Here is an 18,715-nt window from a genome sequence, read left to right as displayed (position 1 = left end):
CGAACACAACAGTGGAGGAGAGACAGTAACACTCTGTGTATGTGAGGTGGCCCAACTCTGATTGTTCATTACCGGCTAACATCTGATTAGCCACAGTCCCCGTATTCTTTATTAGATAATATGACACTATCCATGATGTCTCAGTTGGAACACAAAAGTCCGATTCTGTATCAGAGTACGCAACAACCTCCTGTTGACCTGCCTTGCTCCCCGACCACTTCTCCCCCACTACTGGCCCATCGAGAGAGCTGTTGGCCTCGGAGAAGGCAGGGATGAATAAATCATTCAGAAATGAGAGTGGGTTGAGTCATCACTGCTCCGTGTCACAGAAGGTGGGCTCTTAATTAACTCGCACATTAATTAAAATGTGCAGCTTTCATGGAAACCTGAGAGCGAACCCTTTAGAGTTAATCGAATATGGTAAGACCAGGGCCTTTTTCATTCCTGTTTGTGCTGTATTATGACCGGCTTAATCTCAGCAATCTTCAATTTACCCATATGATGATCATAATGAATTTTGGGTGAAACATCTGAGTGGAGGGTTGAGATGCAAACCTGGCTCAGTATTATACAGACAATCTATTTCTTCTGTGAAATGATTTATGTGCTGTCCTATGCAGGTAGTGCATAGCATGTCACAATGTGTGTGTGTGTGTGCGTGCCTGCGTGCGTGCGTGTGCACACATGCGTGGCCATTGTTCATACCTTATTCATGTGGCAGATATTCTGTGATGTGACTCTAACATGGATCTTAGGGACAAGATGTCTACAGTATTTCGTCACAATTAACCTTTTGGCTCAGGGGAGAGGATGTACACTCTACAGATCTCGGTTGACGTTTCTTCTTATTTACCTGCAGCCCAAACCACAGTGGTGCATCAATAGAAAAGATCATTAAAGAAGATTTCATACCTCCAGTAATGTACATTATTAAGGGCAGTGTATAACGATATAAACGCTATAGGTTTTCAGTTACCCACAGCAATTGGTTTTCTTGTTTGCATACATTTTGAATGACCAAATATCATAATGTATAATACATAAAAAAATATATTCCCTTTATCATCCTTTCCTGCCTTATTCCCGCTTGAACATAACAGGTGTAAATGTCTCACTGCTGCAAAATCTCCGTAAGCTTGTCTGTCCCTCTGTGTCTCCTCCTCAACATAGCCCAGTTCAGCCAGGCCCAGTGTTTCTGTGGAAGAAAACTCAACCACTGTTAATTTCCGATTAATGGGCCTTGGAGGGAAAACAGCTGCTGCGATTCATCCACTAGATTCCTCCTCGCCACAAGAACACTGACGTAGCACCCCTCCCCACCCACCCCAGCCCTCGCTGAGCGGGGGGGCCCACGAGCTTTCAATATTATTCATTTCCATGCCGGCTCTATGCCTGGAAATGCCTTTGTCTGTAGTAAAAGATCCCAATTTCAAACTCTTCCAAAAAACATTCTAAAAACTGTCAATAATTTATATTAACTGAAAAATTATCTTATGTAGTTTTTTTGCAATAGCCTCTGTGACTTTAAATAATATTTACTGCTCTATGCTCTAACAAATATTTACTGCTCTAACTAATATTTACGGCTCTATGCTCTCACTAATATTTACGGCTCTATGCTCTCACTAATATTTACTGCTCTATGCTTACTAACATTTACTGCTCTATACTCTAACTAATATTTACTGCTCAATGCTTTAACTAATATTTACTGCTTTACTGCTCTATGCTCTAACTAATATTTACTGCTCTATGCTCTAACTAATATTTACTGCTTTACTGCTCTATGCTCTAACTAATATTTACTGCTCTATGCTCTAACTAATATTTACTGCTTTACTGCTCTAACTAATATTTACTGCTCTATGCTCTAACTAATATGTACTGCTCTATGCTCTAATTAATATTTACTGCTCTAACTAATATTTACTACTCTATGCTCTAACTAATATTTACTGCTTTACTGCTCTAACTAATTTTTACTGCTCTATGCTCTAATTAATATTTACTGCTTTACTGCTCTAACTAATATTTACTGCTCTATGCTCTAACTAATATTTACTGCTCTATGCTCTAACTAATATTTACTGCTCTATGCTCTAAATAATATTTACTGCTCTATGCTCTAACTAATATTTACTGCTTTACTGCTCTAACTGCTCTATGCCACTGCACAAGAACCACACCCTGTGATGAATGGTAGCACCTTCCCATTTCATTCACTTTGTGTTGCTGGTTGAGACCAGCAATGATTTTTGCTTGTACTATGTCATTTGCCTGACCTATCAAAACTCTGGAGCCGAACACGCTCTATTTGACTCACTGATTGACATTGAGAGTCAAGTGTCAAAAGGGTGTGTTGTGCTAATCGACATTTGAATTACAATGTATCACCTTTTAGATCTTACCCTGCCAACTGATAAGCTAAACGACAATGATGTGATACTTGGCTACAAATGACAGCATTACAATTTGGGGAACTTGATGCTGCCTTAAAGTGCAGTCTTACACAACCATAACTTGTTTTGGAGGATACTGACAACAGCAATGCATATGAATAGACTGCACTATCATCATCCCTGCTTTTCAGATCAGATGTCCTGCCAGTTAACATAAACATGGTGGAAGCCACCGTGCATTAAGCTAATAACCCATCTTCCCCCACTCCCTCAGTCCCCGCTCTCCAAATCCTTATTAGATAGAGCTGTGGGCTCACTGGCCTGCTCCTAGCACACAGCTGTTTACAGTAGGCTATGTTTGCTTTGTCGCTAATGGCAGCTCTTTGCCTGGGAGTTGCTAGTTTGAGGTTTCTGGTGATAAGATGTCTTCTGCTTGACAACAAGAGCTCTAATTCATTGTTCCAGTGCTTTCAATTCATGCTGTCAATACATTTATAACGGCCAAATGCAAAAGACTGTCTCTGCTTCTTTATTGTATTGTAACACATGTTGGAGGTCTGGACAATGAAGATATTGGAATAGGCTATTTATTTCCATGGCTATTGTTGCAATCCAATTTCCCTATGCCTTTTGAAAAAGGGTATCTTAACCATTTCAGTCTATAGACAGGGTTGGGTATGTTCATTTCTAAATGTAATCCATTGGTTACTAGTTAACTATCCAAAATGGTAATCAGTAATGTAACTTTTGAATTACCCAAACTCAGTAACGTAATCGGATTACTTTCAGTTACTTTGGAATTACTTTCCCCTTAGGAGGCATTAGAAGAAGACAAAATTATCCTCAAACTCTTTTGGTGTGTCATCATAGTGGTCTCTGACTTATGGTCAGACTTGCTTAGGTGCAACAAACTTAAACTTGTGCCTTTTTTCAATGCTGAATTTAATATCATTGCAAAAACAGAGAGGTGTCAATGTGTTTTTTCCCCGCAAACATCCTTTCTGAATTTAAAAGTAATCCAAGAAGTAATCATCTACACTGAACAAAAATATAAATTCAACATGCAACAAATTCAAAGATTTTATTGAGATACGGTTCATGTAAGGAAATCAGTCAATTGAAATAAAGTAATTAGACCCTAATCTATGGATTTCACATGACTAGGAATAAAGATATGCGTCTGTTGGTCACAGATACCTTTTTAAAAAAGGTAGAGGTGTGGATCAGAAAACCGTCAGTATCTGATGAGACCACCATTTGCCTCATGCAGCCCGACATCTCCTTCGCATAGAGTTGATCAGAATGTTGAATGTGGCCTGTGAAATGTTGTCCCACTCCTCTTCAATGGCTGTGCGGAGTTGCTGGATATTGTCGGGAACTGGAACACTGTTGTACACGTCGATCCAGAGCATCCCAAAAATGCTGACGTGTGACGTTTGATATGTCTGGTGAGTATGCAGGCCATGGAATAACTGGGACATTTTCAATTTCCAGGAATTGTGTACAGATAGATCCTTGCCCACATGGGGCTGTGCATTATCATGCTGAAACATGAGGTGATGGTGGCAGATGAATGGCACGACAATGGGCCTCAGGATCTTGTCAAGGTATCGCACGGATCTCGTCACAGTGCATTCAAATAGCCATCAATAAAATGCAATTGTGTTAATTGTTCGTAATTTATGCCTGCCCGTACCATAACCCCACCGCCACCACTGGGCACTCTGTTCACAACATTGACATCAGAAAACGGCTCGCCCACACGACGTACTGCCAAATTCTCTAAAACAACGCTGGAGGCGGCTTATGGTAGAGAAATGAACAGCCAATTGCACGCTCCCTCAAAACTTGAGAAATCTGTGGCATTGTGTTGTGACAAAACTGCACATTTTAGAGTGGCCTTTTATTGTCCCCATCACAAGATGCACTTGTGTAATGATCATGCTGTTTAATCAGCTTCTTGATATGCCACACTTGTCAGGTGGATGGATTATCTTGGCAAAGGAGAAACGCTCACTAACAGGGATGTAAACAAATGTGTGCATAAAATTTGAGAGAAATAAGCTTTTTGTGCTTCTGGGTTCTTTTATTTCAGCTCATGAAACATGGGACTTTACATGTGTTTATATTTATGTTTATTGTAGTTTTTCAAAAGTATCTGTAATCTGATTTGTAAAAAATGTGCTGCTAATGTAAATGTTTTTTTTTTGTAATCAGATTACATGTAATCAGTTACTCCCCAACCCTGTCTATAGCCATAAACGTTAGGTGGTAGATATCTTCTTTACCATCAAAATCCTTGCATTTACAGCCTAGCTGTTGTTATTGCCTCTGCTGGGTTTCCAGCCCCTGAATCAGCCTGGTCCCCGGGATTCACTGAGCAGGTGTGTCTATTCTCCCAGTGGTTAGCCCAGGACACACAGTGTAAAGCACCTGGATCAGACCCACTGAGGATTCATAGAAAAGACATGAAAGGCATTCAGCACTTAAAATCCTACATACAGTACAATAGGCCTTTATCACTGAGTCTCTCTCATGTCACATATAGATATGATACAACTAAATCTCTCCCAACCCACCTCTCTGACATGGAAGTCTTGGCATGCACTTAGAGCCGCGCTAACTACTACGGCGCCCTCAACGTCATGTAAAATGGATGAATCGTCTGGGCGCTTGGCAAGCTAATATTTGACAGGCAGCGAGAGGTTTCTGCTGCCATGAAATATGCAGTGCGTGCAGGTCATTAGTCATTCTTGGGGAAAGGCTGAATGTAATAGAGTTGTACTAGTATGTGCAGTGGATGTGAGGATAGGGAATTAGGGGAGTGAGTGGGGAAACCTGATGCTTGAGCAGTGTCCATAATTTAGGTCTGTGCTGACTTCAATAAACACTCAATCATTTTTTTTGTGTGTTCAAGTAATATTACTTTTTTTAGAAGCCTTTACGTTCATATAATTATTTTTTTAAACATATTTTATAATGTACAGCATATGCAACAAAATAGCCTAACCTGTAAAACATTTTGACCAGATTAGTTCATGTGCTAATACTGTATATGTTGTAATAAGCAAAGCTATTGTGCATGAAGAAAAAATAAAATTATTGTAAGAAAGTTGCAGCTGAACCAACCAAAGTCAGATTGTGAAACCACAGGCATGTCAGATATAACACTACATTTAATTTGCAAGCACTTTTATGTCAAACACTGACTCTCCAATGAGTCTCCAAAACATTGACAGTTGACATAGTAGCAGTATACAGCAGGGGAAAACAAATATTGCAAAAAAATGATAACATCTATTCCAGTATGTTTATAAACAAAAAGCATAGAGGTATTTACAGCATGGCTTCTGCCTCCAAGGACTCGCCTGCTTCCCCCCCTTATTTGTGCCCATCAACATTGAGGTACTGTATCTCTGTGTATGCTGGTTCTGTTGGAGAGCTGCAGCCTGTGCACTTTCTATCCCTGACGGAACACAAAAGCATGTCGACGTAGGGTTACAACAAAAGCTCCACATTTCAGGTGTGAAGCATGTGTTAAAAAAACATTGTGCTGCGAGGAGACATCAGTTCTCCCTCGAGATAATAGGGCCACCAAGATACTGTATTGGAGTGCAGTGGCACTTTAATGTACAGTGCCTTCAGAAAGTATTCCACATTTTGTTGTTACACAGCCTGGAATCAAAATGGATTCAATAGATTTTCTTTCTCACCCATTTACACACAATACCCCACAAGCGTGGGGAAGGAGGCCTGTATCTTTGTAGTGACTGGGCGTATTGATACACCATCCAGAGTGTAATTAATAACTTCATCATGCTCAAAGGGATATTCAATGTCTGCAGCAGCCCCCCCGACAGATAATTTGAAGTGTGGGGTACTGAGATGAGGTAGTCATTCAAAAATCATGCTAAACACTATTATTGCACACAGAGTCCATGACAATTATTTTTCGAGCACATTTTTACTCCTTAACTTATTTAGGCTTGCCATAACAAAAGGGGTAGAATGCTTATTGACTGAAGACATTTCAGCTTTAAATTTTTTTATGAATTTGTTAACATTTCTAAAAACATAATTCCACTTTGACATTATGGGTTATTTTGTGTAGTCCAGTGATAATAAAAACCTCAATTTAATCCATTTTAAATTCAGGCTGTAATCAAGCGGTGTGAATACTTTCTGTAGGCACTGTATATAAACCATCACATTACTTTATAGGACTTGTAGTATTCAACCGAGAAACGATCCAGTTGAGCTGCACTATGTGACATCCACGGACCAATTCAATGTGACATAGAATACATGTATACAGGTTGAATGTATGGATGAGTGACATCTTTAGCAGCCAAATGTGACTGATAGTGTGGTAAATGTAGCTGGACATTTACAACTCACCGTTAACTGAGCATTGAACATGCCCCGTAAACGTACAATATGCTCTTGGTACAGGTAATATTTAATGCATGTTGGTTTGACCTCTCACAGGCTGTGTTTTGCCTTGGTAAAACTCAAACCAATTTTAAACATTTAAAAAAGAAAATCAGTCGTGTATGGAACGACTAACAGTCTCCGGTTTTTCTTGGTCAAAATGAGAGAATAACTTGACCGTTACAATACCATTATCCATATCATGAACCTCATGTTAGAGCTCACAAATTGTGTCAACCATATGGCCAGGTTCTGTCCATCCTGATAGTCCCATAGTTATCATGCCCATATTCCATTGTTCAATTGCCCCCAAGTCAACCATACCCCCAGCGCAGTCAGTACAGTGCAGTGGGGGCAGGGCAAGGCTACAAGTGGTGGTTCTTGGAGAGGTATGCGATGAGCGCTACAGCCACGCCCACATATATGCCTGTGCCGATGGTGATTGACAGCACAGCCAGGAAGAGGGCACGTCTGGAGCTGGAGCTGGCCAAGTGTAAGTCCCCCTTAGACACCGCCTTGTTCGTCTGAAAGAAAGAAAGAAAGAAAGAAAGAAAGAAAGAAAAAAGAAAAAAAGAAAGAAAGAAAGAAAGAAAGAAAGAAAGAAAAAAGAAAAAAAGAGAAAGAAAGAAAGAAATTAAGACCGAGGGCAAAGGGGAGAGAGAGACAAAATTACCCAATTCATAGGAGGAAATTAAACAGTAAATTGGCCCTTTCCAGTGAAATGTTGTGGAGGCGCTCAGCAAAACATGGCAACCCACAGCGGATAAGTAATGAAATCCTTTGTGACTCAACTCTCCAACTGGGCCTGTATCCTTCTGAAGTCCACGAGACATTATCAAGACTAAAGAGGGATATTCTGATTAATATAGCTCAATACCCTAGAAGTATTCCTTATTATGTCATCTGCATACTGCCCCTGACCTCCCCTATTACCTTGCTGAGGACCATTCTTGGTTTGTTAGCAAGCAGTTATTTTATCTTCAGCATTATGGGTAGCAATCAAAAGGCCGCCTCTAACATTGTTAATTGTGCAAGATTGAATTCCAAAACATTTATTAATGAACCCAATCCTCATTTAAAGATTCCAGACAAAGCTCATCACGAGGTGGGTAGCGGCTGAAAGTTGATAACCCTACTGGTGCTTGACCCAAGGTTGAAAAAAAACTGTTCTTTGGGTAAATGGAGGGTGAAGACAGGAGATTAAGGGATTGTGATGTTTTTATCTTGTTATTTTCTATGTTCAGACAGGAGCATAACATGGACTCATGTGAGGGCTCCCTGGCGCAAAAAACTATTTCACATTTGAATGTAGAGTGAACACAATGTAACAGCGAAATAACTGATGCAGAGGGAGGAAGGGCGTCAGAGGAGATGGAGTCCTGCGGGCTATTGAAAGCTCCATTATGATTTTTTTCTTTTAAAATGACTGGAATTTGATGCCATGTTTTTTTTTCCTGTGTGAATGTGGCCAGTGACAGGGTAGCTGAAATATTAATGCATGTAGCCGACCCCAGAGTCCCACGGGAGCCCTGCTGAGACGTCAACTTTACACCATCACTCAGACACAGTACGTCAGCGATAGAGAGGACAAAGAAAGAGGGAGAGTAAGGAAAGGGTAGTCGTAACAAGGAATGACTAGAGCGGTGCTGTGGTAGTCAATTAAACCATAGTACTTACAGCATACAAGAGGTACTCTTCGTCTGCCAGTCTTAGCTCACGTTCTTCTCAAGGTAGCTACGAATGTGTTTTCATTTAGAGGAACCTATGATTACTTAATACGCAAATTGCAATTGTGAAGGTTATGCCTCACAGCCATGCAGTACTCCTGCAGGCCACACATAATAGAGTTGTAACCGTATGATCAAGAATGGCGCTGGAGGGGATGGCTGCCATTTTACGGGCTCCTGTGTTTCCTCGCATTGTTTGTAACTTATTTTGTACGTAATGTTGCTGCTACCGTCTCTTATGACCGAAAAGAGATTCTGGATATCAGAACAGTGATTACTCACCTCAAACTGGGCAAAGATTATTTTCTTTAATGAGTCCGACGCGAAGGATATCCTGTTTCTCCGGGGACCAGGCCCAAATCCCCATCATTCACGTGAAGAAAAGGTGGAGAAACAGGGGGCGGAGATCGGGGTGCCTTGTGAAAATTCGGCAGCGAGTGGGTAACCTGCCTCTACCATCCGTTCTATTGGCCAACGTGTAATCACTGGAGAATAAAATGGATGAGCACCGTTCGAGACTATCCTACCAACGGGACATTAACAACTGTAATATCTTATGTATCACGAGTACAGTGGCTTGCGAAAATATTCATCCCCCTTGGCATTTTTCCAATTTTGTTGCCTTACACCCTGGAATTAAAATAGATTTTTGGGTGGTTTGTATCATTTGATTTACACAACATGCCTACCACTTTGAAGATGCAATTTTTTTTAATTGTGAAACAAACAAGAAATAAGAAAAAAAAAGAAAACTTGAGTGTGCATAATTACTCAGCCCCCCCAAAGTCAATACTTTGTAGAGCCACCTTTTGCAGCAATTACAGCTGCAAGTCTCTTGGGGTATGTCTCTATAAGCTTGGCACAATTAGCCACTGGGATTTTTGCCCATTCTTCAAGGCAAAACTGCTCCAGCTCCTTCAAGTTGGATGGGTTCTGCTGGTGTACAGCAATCTTTAAGTCATACCACAGATTCTCAATTGGATTGAGGTCTGGGCTTTGACTAAACCATTTCAAGACATTTAAACGTTTCCCCTTAAACCACTCACATGTTGCTTTAGCAGTAAGCTTAGGGTCATTGTCCTGCTGGAAGGTGAACCTCCGTCCCAGTCTCAAATCTCTGGAAGACAAACAGGTTTCCCTCAAGAATTTCCCTGTATTTAGCGCCATCCATCATTCCTTCAATTCTGACCAGTTTCCCAGACCCTGCCGATGAAAAACATCCCCACAGCATGATGCTGTCACCACCATGCTTCACAGTGGGGATGCTGTTCTCGGGGTGATAAGAGGTGTTGGGTTTGCGCCAGACAGAGTTTTCCTTGATGGACAAAAAGCTCAATTTTAGTCTCATCTGACCAGTGTACCTTCTTCCATATGTTTGGGGAGTCTCCCACATGCCTTTTGGCAAACACCAAACGTGTTTGCTTATTTCTTTCTTTACGCAAATGGCTTTTTTTCTGGCCACTCTTCAAAGCCCAGTTCTGTGGAGTATACGGCTTAAAGTGGTCCTTTGAACAGATACTCCAATCTCCGCTGTGGAGCTATGCAGCTCCTTCAGGGTTATCTTTGGTCACTTTGATGCCTCTCTGATTAATGCCATCCTTGCCATGTCCGTGATTTTTGGTGGGCGGCCATCTCTTGGCAGGTTTGTTGTGGTGCCATATACTTTCAATTTTTTAATAATGGATTTAATGGTGCTTTGTGGGATGTTCAAAGTTTCAGATATTTTTTTATAACCCAAGCCTGATCTGTACTTCTTCACAAATGTATCCCTGACCTGTTTGGAGAGCTCCTTGGTCTTCATGGTGTCGCTTGCTTTGTGGTGCCCCTTGCTTAGTGGTGTTGCAGACTCTGGGGCCTTTCAGAACAGGTGTATGTATACTGAGATCATGTGACACACAGGTGGACTTTATTTAACAAATGATGTGACTTCTGAAAGTAATTGGTTGCACCAGATCTTATTTAAGGGCTTCATAGCAAAGGGGGTGAATACATATGCACACACCACTTTTCCATATTTTTTTATTTTTTGAAACATTTCACTTCACCAATTTGGACTATTTTGTGTATGTCCATTACATGAAATCCAAATAAAAATCTATTTTAAATTACAGATTGTAATGCAACTAAATAGGAAAAACGCCAAGAGGGATGATTACTTTTGAATGAATACACAGATAATATACAGTTGGCTGGGGTTTTCCGTGCATCGGCAGGATAGAACAGCTATGTATGGTAAGATGAGGGGTGGTGGTATGTGTCCATTTGTCAATAACAGCTGGTGCACAATGTCTAATATTAAGGAAGTCTCATGGTATTGCTAGCCTGAGGTAGAGTACCTCATGATAAGCTGTAGACCACACTATCTACCAAGAGAGTTTTCATCGATATATTTTGTGTGGCCATCTATTTACCAGCACTAACCAATGCTGGCACTAAGACCGCACTCAATGATCTGTATAAGGCCATAAGTAAAGAAGAAAATGCTCATCCAGAAGCGGGGCTCCTAGTGGCCGGGGACTTTAATGCAGGCAAACGTAAATCCATTTTACCTCATTTCTACCAGCATGTCACATGTGCAACCAGAGAGAAAAAAACTCTAGACCACCTTTACTCCAAACACAGAGACACATATAAAGCTCTCCCTCGCCCTCCATTTGGCAAATCTGGCCATAATTCAATCCTCCTTATTCCTGCTTACAAGCAAAAACTAAAGCTGGAAGTACCAGTGACCGTACGTACATATCCCAACCAGAAGCCATGGATTACAGGCAACATCCGCACTGAGCTAAAGGCTAGAGCTGCCGCTTTCAAAGAGCGGGACACTAATCTGGACGCTTATAAGAAATCCCGCTATGCCCCTCAGACGAACCATCAAAACAGGCCAAGCGTCAATACAGGACAAAGATTGAATCCTACCACATCGGCTCTGATGCTCATCGGATGTGGAAGCGCTTGCAAACTATTACGGACTACAAAGGGAAACCCAGCCACGAGCTGCACTGATGACGCAATTTCAAATCGCACTCCACACTGTCCTTCTCCACCTGGACAAAATGAATGAATGAATGAATGAATGTGGTTAATTGACTACAGCTCAGCGTTCATTTACCATAGTGCCCACAAAGCTCATCCCTAAGTTAAGGACCCTGGGACTAAACACCTCCCTCTGCAACTGCATCCTGGACTTGCTGACGGGCCGCCCCAGGTGGTAACGATAGGCAACAACACATCTGCCACGCTGATCCTCAAAATGGGGGGCCCTCAGGGGTGCGTGCTTAGGCCCTTCTTGTATTCCTTGTTTACCCACGACTGCGTGGCCAACCACGACTCCAGCACCATCATTAAGTTCGCTGACGACACAACAGTGGTAGGCTTGATCACCGACAATGATGAGACAGCCTATAGGGAGGAGGTCAGAGACCTGGCAGTGTGGTGCCAGGACAACAATCTCTCTCTCAATGTGAGCAAGACAAAGGAGCTGATCGTGGACTACAGGGGAAAAAAAGGGCCAAACAACCCCCATTCACATCGACGAGGCTGTAGTGGAGCGGGTCGAGAATTTCAAGTTCCTTGGTGTCCACATCACAAACAAACTAACATGGTCCAAACACACCAAGAGAGTCGTGAAGAGGGCAAGACAACACCTTTTCCTCCTCAGGAGACTGAAAAGATTTGGCATGGGTCCCCAGATCCTCAAAAAGTTCTAAAGCTGCAACATCAAGAGCATCCTGACCGGTTGCATCACTGCCTGGTATGGCAACTTCTCAGCATCCGACCGTAAGGCGCTACAGAGGGTAGTGCGTACAACCCAGTACATCACTGGGGCCAAGCTTCCTGCCATCCAGGACCTATAAACTAGGCGGTGTCAGAGGAAGGCCCCAAAAAACTGTCAAAGACTCCACTCACTCAAGTCATAGATGGTTCTCTATGCTACCACAAGGCAAGCAGTACCGGAGCGCCAAAAGGCTCCTTAAAAAACTTCTTTGGGATCGGTATCCCTTCCACGGGACGGTTGAGCTAACGTAAGCTAATGCGATTAGCATGAGATTGTAAGTAACAAGAACATTTCCCAGGACATAGACATATCGGATATGGGCAGAAAGCTTAAATTCTTGTTAATCCAACCGCACTGTCCAATTTACAGTAGCTATTACAGTGAAATAATACCATGCTATTGTTTGAGTGCGCACAATTTTGAACATGAAAAGTTATTAATAAACAAATTAGGCACATTTGGGCAGTCTTGATACAAAATTAACAGAAATGTAATTGTTCATTGGATAAGTCTAAAACTTTGCACATACACCGGTGCCATCTAGTGGTCAAAATCTAAATTGCACCTGGGCTGGAATAATACATTATGGCCTTCCTCTTGCATTTCAAAGATTGTACTTTTGTATTTTTTTTTGTACACTTGGTTTTTTCTTTGTATCATATTTCACCAGATCTATTGTGTTATATTCTACTACATTCCTTTCACATTTCCACAAACTTCAAAGTGTTTCCTTTCAAATGGTATCAAGAATATGCATATCCTTGCTTCAGGGCCTGAGCTACATGCATTTAGATTTGGGTATGTCATTTTTGTGGAAAATTGAAAAAAAGGGGCTAATCCTTAAGAGGTAACAGATTCTACCCCGAAGCCATAAGACTGCTGAACAATTAATCAAAGGCCACCCTGACTATTTACATTGACAACCCCCCCTTTTTGTTTTTACACTGCTGCAACTCACTGCATAGTCACTTTACCCCTACCACTTTACCCCTACCACATTGACTCGGTACCGGTACCCCCTGTATATAGCCTCGGTGTTGTTATTTTATTGTGTTACTTTTTATTTTATTTAGTAAATATTTTCTTAACTCTATTTCTTGAATTGCATTGTTGGCTAAGGGCTTGTAAGTAAGCATTTCATGGTAAGGCGCATGTATTCGGCGCATGTGACAAATAGAATTTGATTTGATTTAAGGCTGTGTTTTTCAAGTCAGCCCAATTCGGATCTTTTTTTCACTAATTGGTACCATATCATATCAGCTCTTTCGTCAATAATTGGTAAAAAGATCAGAATTGGGCTGCCTGTGTAACAGCCTATGCTGTTCAAGGTTACAGAGTTGGGGCTAATTGAAAATTGTGAACACCAGGCTGGCAGCGGAGATGTCATTCGGTGGAACCGGTCCGTCCTGTCATGACAATTTCATTTTCACACCAAACAGTGCCAAAGAACGGAGGTGTTGGAATAATTGACACATGGTTCAATTCAAATGTGTTACCAGTGTGTGAAAAGACCATAACCAATCATGTGGAATCACAGGGATGGATAACACCACCTCTGTGTTAGGATCTGTGTAACTGGTGACCCAAGTTGTGGGATCGTTCATAAATTCCAGGCTTTTTATGTTCAAAAGTACCAGGATTCTTCTCTATCATATAAACTAGATAAACCTAATAGGTTAAGTGAACATGCATTTTCTCTCATACAGTTCTCATGATGCCTAGAATGATTAAATATGCACATGCCATGCCAAAACATAATATTGTCAAGAGGACAAATGTTTACCATTACAATGATCAATATAATAACAGTTTTAATGTAGTCTGGAGGAGAGAAACAGCTGTCATTCTTTAATACATAAAAATCGAATTCAGTCAATGTGATCAAATATCTTTCCACTGACACATGATTGTGGAGTGCCATTGTTAATAAAGCAAACACGTCCACAGTGTGTGCCGATGCCTCCTTAGTCTACATAAGGTTCCTCTGAACACTTTCCCCTGTGGCCCTGCAATGTAAACTCAAGTCAAATAGATGTATGTAATGGTTTCTGTCAGGACATACATTTCAGTCCTTGAGCACAGGCAGTTCTGTGTTCTATTTATATTACTGGCGTATGTCTAGGCCTCAGGAACAGAGAATTCGGTTTTTGGATTCAGCCCTGGCTGCAGCCTCAGTTAGAAGCTTTCATGGAAGGCTATTATCTTGTTTTTCATTTGACTCACCGTGGAGAAAATGTGCTTGAATCAATGAGGACATTACCTAATGACTTACTATGTCAACAAGACTAACCCTAGCTCTGAAGAACTTAATGGTACTCCGAACTGTATTGAAGATGTGATTTCACCCTCTTGCCTACACCCCTCAATGACAAATATACTAAAGACGCACTTACAAGAGAGAAGAAGAAGACTAATAATATATTACGCAATAATCCCTTCATTTTCGGATCGACTAAAAATCATCCTACTTGAAAATTGGTAATATAAACTTAAACCTAGTACTCATTAGAGAGAAGGATATGTACAAAACAAGGTCATCATCTTTAAAAAAGGAAGAATAATGATTTCTCCAACCAAAAAGCTTAATTCTTGGAAACCAAGGTAATCAAGGTAATTCAAACAATTAATTTCAGTTTTTGCTGCTGCTTCGCATTGAGGTCAAATATACTCTCTTACGTATATAATAGATTACATTTACTGTGTTTGGGTGGACAACCCACCCCTAACACACACACAAATCCGCACACAGTCTCTGTCCAACTCCAAACAATGCTACCATGAGGACCAAAGGCTGATTATCATCCCCTGCGTGGGGATCCCTGATCCATGGTTAATCTGGGCTTGATGGTATTATTTCATTTGAAGAGATCAAACTCCCACCCACTGCCTCCAACATACAGAGCCATGATTGCATGGAACTCCCATCTCCAATTACTCAAGCAAACAGCAAAATTACCTTTAAAAAAAGATGAAACAACATTTTATGGAACGGCTGGGACTGTGGGGACACACAAACACACGTTTTAGTTGTATTATTTGTACCATTATTTTTGTATATCGTTGTATTTTACATCTGTGTGACTTTCCTTGTCTATCACCGTATCAGAGTTTTGTTACTTGTCATGTTTCGTTTTTTTTTGTGGTCCCCAGGAAGAATAGCTGCTGCTTCGGCAAAAGCTAAATGGGGATTCTAATAAACCAATAAACCAAAAAATAAACCAAAAAATAAACCAAACCGAAAAACAACAGTTATAGTGGAAGTCAAAGATTTCACTACGTCACCGGAGCACGACGTATGTTTGTTGTTGTTGAACGCTGTCGAACGCAGAAAACTGAAGTAAAGAACTCAAATCTGAAGCTTTTTTTATTCCTCTAGTCTCTGTGTTTGATGTAACACACATTTACGCAGGGGGGAGGGGGAGTCGGGCATGACACAAACAATGACCTTCACTATCTCCAAGTTGTGAGTACACATGCACAGTATAATCATTCACAGAGTTATGTGAAGGTAATATAGGCCTTTGCTAACATGACAATGAACCATAATAGATCTGTGTTATGTCTATCACATTACATACAGTGTACGAAACAAAATATGAGTCATTTCTGCATACTTGGAAAGGTCAGCAGGACACAGTTGTTTAGGCTGCCAGCAGAATTGTAAATGAGGACAATGAAACATGCAGGTGGGCATGAAAATGACTGTTGATGAATGTGTACAAAACATTAGGAACACCTTCCTAATATTTTGCCCTCAAACAGCCTCAATTTCTTGGGGCATGGACTCTACAAGGTGTCAAAAGCATTCCACAGGAATGCTGGCCACTGTTGACTCCACTGCTCCCCACAGTTGTGTCAAGTTGGCTGGATGTCCTTTGGGTGGTGGACCATTCTTGACACACACAGGAAACTGTTGAGTGTGAAAAACCCAGCAGTGTTGCAGTTCTTGACACACTCAAACTGGTGCGCCTGGCACCTACTACCATACCCCATTGAAAAAGGTACTTATTATTTATTTAACCTTTATTTAACTAGGCAAGTCAGTTAAGAACAAATACTAATTTACAATGACGGCCTACCCCGGCTAAACCCGGACGACGCTGGGCCAATTGTGCGCCGGGCTTGTGTGACTCCCACAGCCGGATGTGATACAGCCTAGATTCGAACCAGGGACTGTAGTGACGCCTCTTGCACTGAGGTGCAGTGCCTTAGACCGCTGCGCCACTTGGGAACCCTTAAATCTTTTGTCTTGCCTATTCAGCCTCTGAATGGTAAACACAATCCACGTCTCAATTGTCTCAAGGCTTAAAAATCCTTCTTTAACCTGTCTCCTCCCCTTCATCGACACTGATTGTAGTGGATTTAACAAGTGGCAAGTGATATCAAAAAGGATTCACCTGGTCAGTCTGTCATGGAAAGAGCAGGTGTTCCTAATGTTTTGTGCACTCAGCGTATGAGAGATATCTCTATAGAATGGCTTCGATGTTATTGTTTAAAGGATAAGAGGAGGCTAGCATACTGAGATCAAGATTTATTAGTAACTCATGAGCCATTCATTAACACAGACTGTTTGTTTCAGATGACTGACAAACGTAACAAAATGCCACATTGCTCCCAGTCTGTCTCATTATTCTAACTATCCTCTGTTTTAACTAGAGGATGCCACATAGGGTGTTGTTGAGTCTTACAGACACTACCATTTTCCACCCAGCCCTCCCCAGCAGTTAATGAGCATACTAAGTATGTAAATATGATTAACAACCCTATTGTTCTGCACAGGCGAGAAACAGTTCTTTGCAATTACTGGTTCAATTTAAGTTGGCTTAATTAATTACAATCAAATCAAAACCAAAACGAATTAACCACGGAGCAACCGCAGTTCCTCAGATGCAGTAAGGAGAAAGAGAAAAGCACAATTTCCAGAATGAAAAACGTGTTTTACAAACACATTAGACAATTATCTTCTACCCTTGAGATCCGAGGTTGTTGCCTGAAAATAACCTTTCACATTTCAACAAAACACTTAGTGCTCCTACTACACAAACATCCACAGGGACATAAATGTACTGTATACACTACATGAAAGTATAGATCATTGTGGATATACAGTGGCAAGAAAAAGTATGTATGTGAACCCTTTGGAAATACCATAAAATGTGATCTGAACGTCATCTAGTTCACAACAATAGACAAACACAGTCTGCTTAAACTAATAACACACAAACGATTATATGTTTTCATGTCTTTATTGAACACACCGCGTAAACCTTCACAGTGCAGGATGGAAAAAGTATGTGAACCCTTGGATTTAATAACTGGTTGACCCTTCTTTGGCAGCAATAACCTCAACCAAACGTTTTCTGTAGTTTAGACCTGCACAACGATCAGGGGGAATTTTGGGCCATTCCTCTTTACAAAACTGTTTCAGTTCAGCAATATTCTTGGGATGTCTGGTGTGAACTGCTGTCGAGGTCATGTCACAGCATCTCAATCGGGTTGAGGTCAGGACTCTGACTGGGCTACTCCAGAAGGCGTATTTTCTTCTGTTGAAGCCATTTGGTTGTTGATTTACTTCTATGTTTTGGGTCGTTGTCCTGTTGCATCACCCAACTTCTGTTGAGCTTCAATTGGCGGACAGATGGCCTAACATTCTTCTGCAAAATGTCTTGATAAACCTGGGAATTCATTTTTCCGTCAATGATAGCAAGCTGTCCAGGCCCTGAGGAAGCAAAGCAGCCCCAAACCATGTTGCTCCCTCCACCATACTTTACAGTTGGTATGAGGTTTTGATGTTGGTGTGCTGTGCTTTTTTTTCTCCACACATAGTGTTGTGTGTTCCTTCCACACAACTGTAGTTTCATCTGTCCACAGAATATTTTGCCAGCAGCACTGTGGAACATCCACGTGCACTTTTGCAAACTTCAGACGTGCAGAAATAGGTTTTTTTGGACAGCAGTGGCTTCTTCCGTGGTGTCCTCCCATGAACACCATTCTTGTTTAGTGTTTTAAGTATTGTAGACTCGTCAACAGCATGTTCCAGAGATTTCTGTACGTCTTTAGCTGACACTCTAGGATTCTTCTTAACCTCATTGAGCATTCTGCGCTATGCCCTTGCAGTCATCTTTGCAGGATGGCCACTCCTAGGGAGAGTAGTAACAGTGCTGAACTTTCTCCATTTATAGACAATTTGTCTTAGCATGGACTGATGAACATCAAGGCTTTTAGAGATACTTTTGTAACCTTTTCCAGCTTTATGTAAGTCAACAATTCTTAGTCTTAGGTCTTCTGAGATCTCTTTTGTCCGAGGCATGGTTCACATCAGGCAATGCTTCTTGTGAATAGCAAAGAACATTTTTGTGAGTGTTTTTTATAGGGCAAGGCAG

The 18,715-nt window shown here is 41.2% G+C and overlaps 1 protein-coding gene across 1 annotated transcript in view; it reads right to left on the bottom strand.

Moving 5' to 3' along the window:
• Window positions 1-5,557: 5,557 nt before the first annotated feature.
• The window catches only part of LOC106576724 (synapse differentiation-inducing gene protein 1), a 51,715-nt gene continuing 38,557 nt past the window's right edge, over window positions 5,558-18,715 (bottom strand). The window contains exon 4 of the mRNA XM_014154069.3: window positions 5,558-7,354. Within this exon, the coding sequence (XP_014009544.1) occupies window positions 7,196-7,354 (159 nt within the window). The 3' untranslated portion in view covers window positions 5,558-7,195. The remainder of the gene's footprint in view (window positions 7,355-18,715) is intronic.

Source organism: Salmo salar, chromosome 18 (assembly GCF_965601325.2).
Source record: "Salmo salar chromosome 18, fSalSal1, whole genome shotgun sequence".
Taxonomy (NCBI): Eukaryota; Metazoa; Chordata; class Actinopteri; order Salmoniformes; family Salmonidae; genus Salmo; species Salmo salar.
This window is presented reverse-complemented; position numbering and strand designations above follow the sequence as displayed.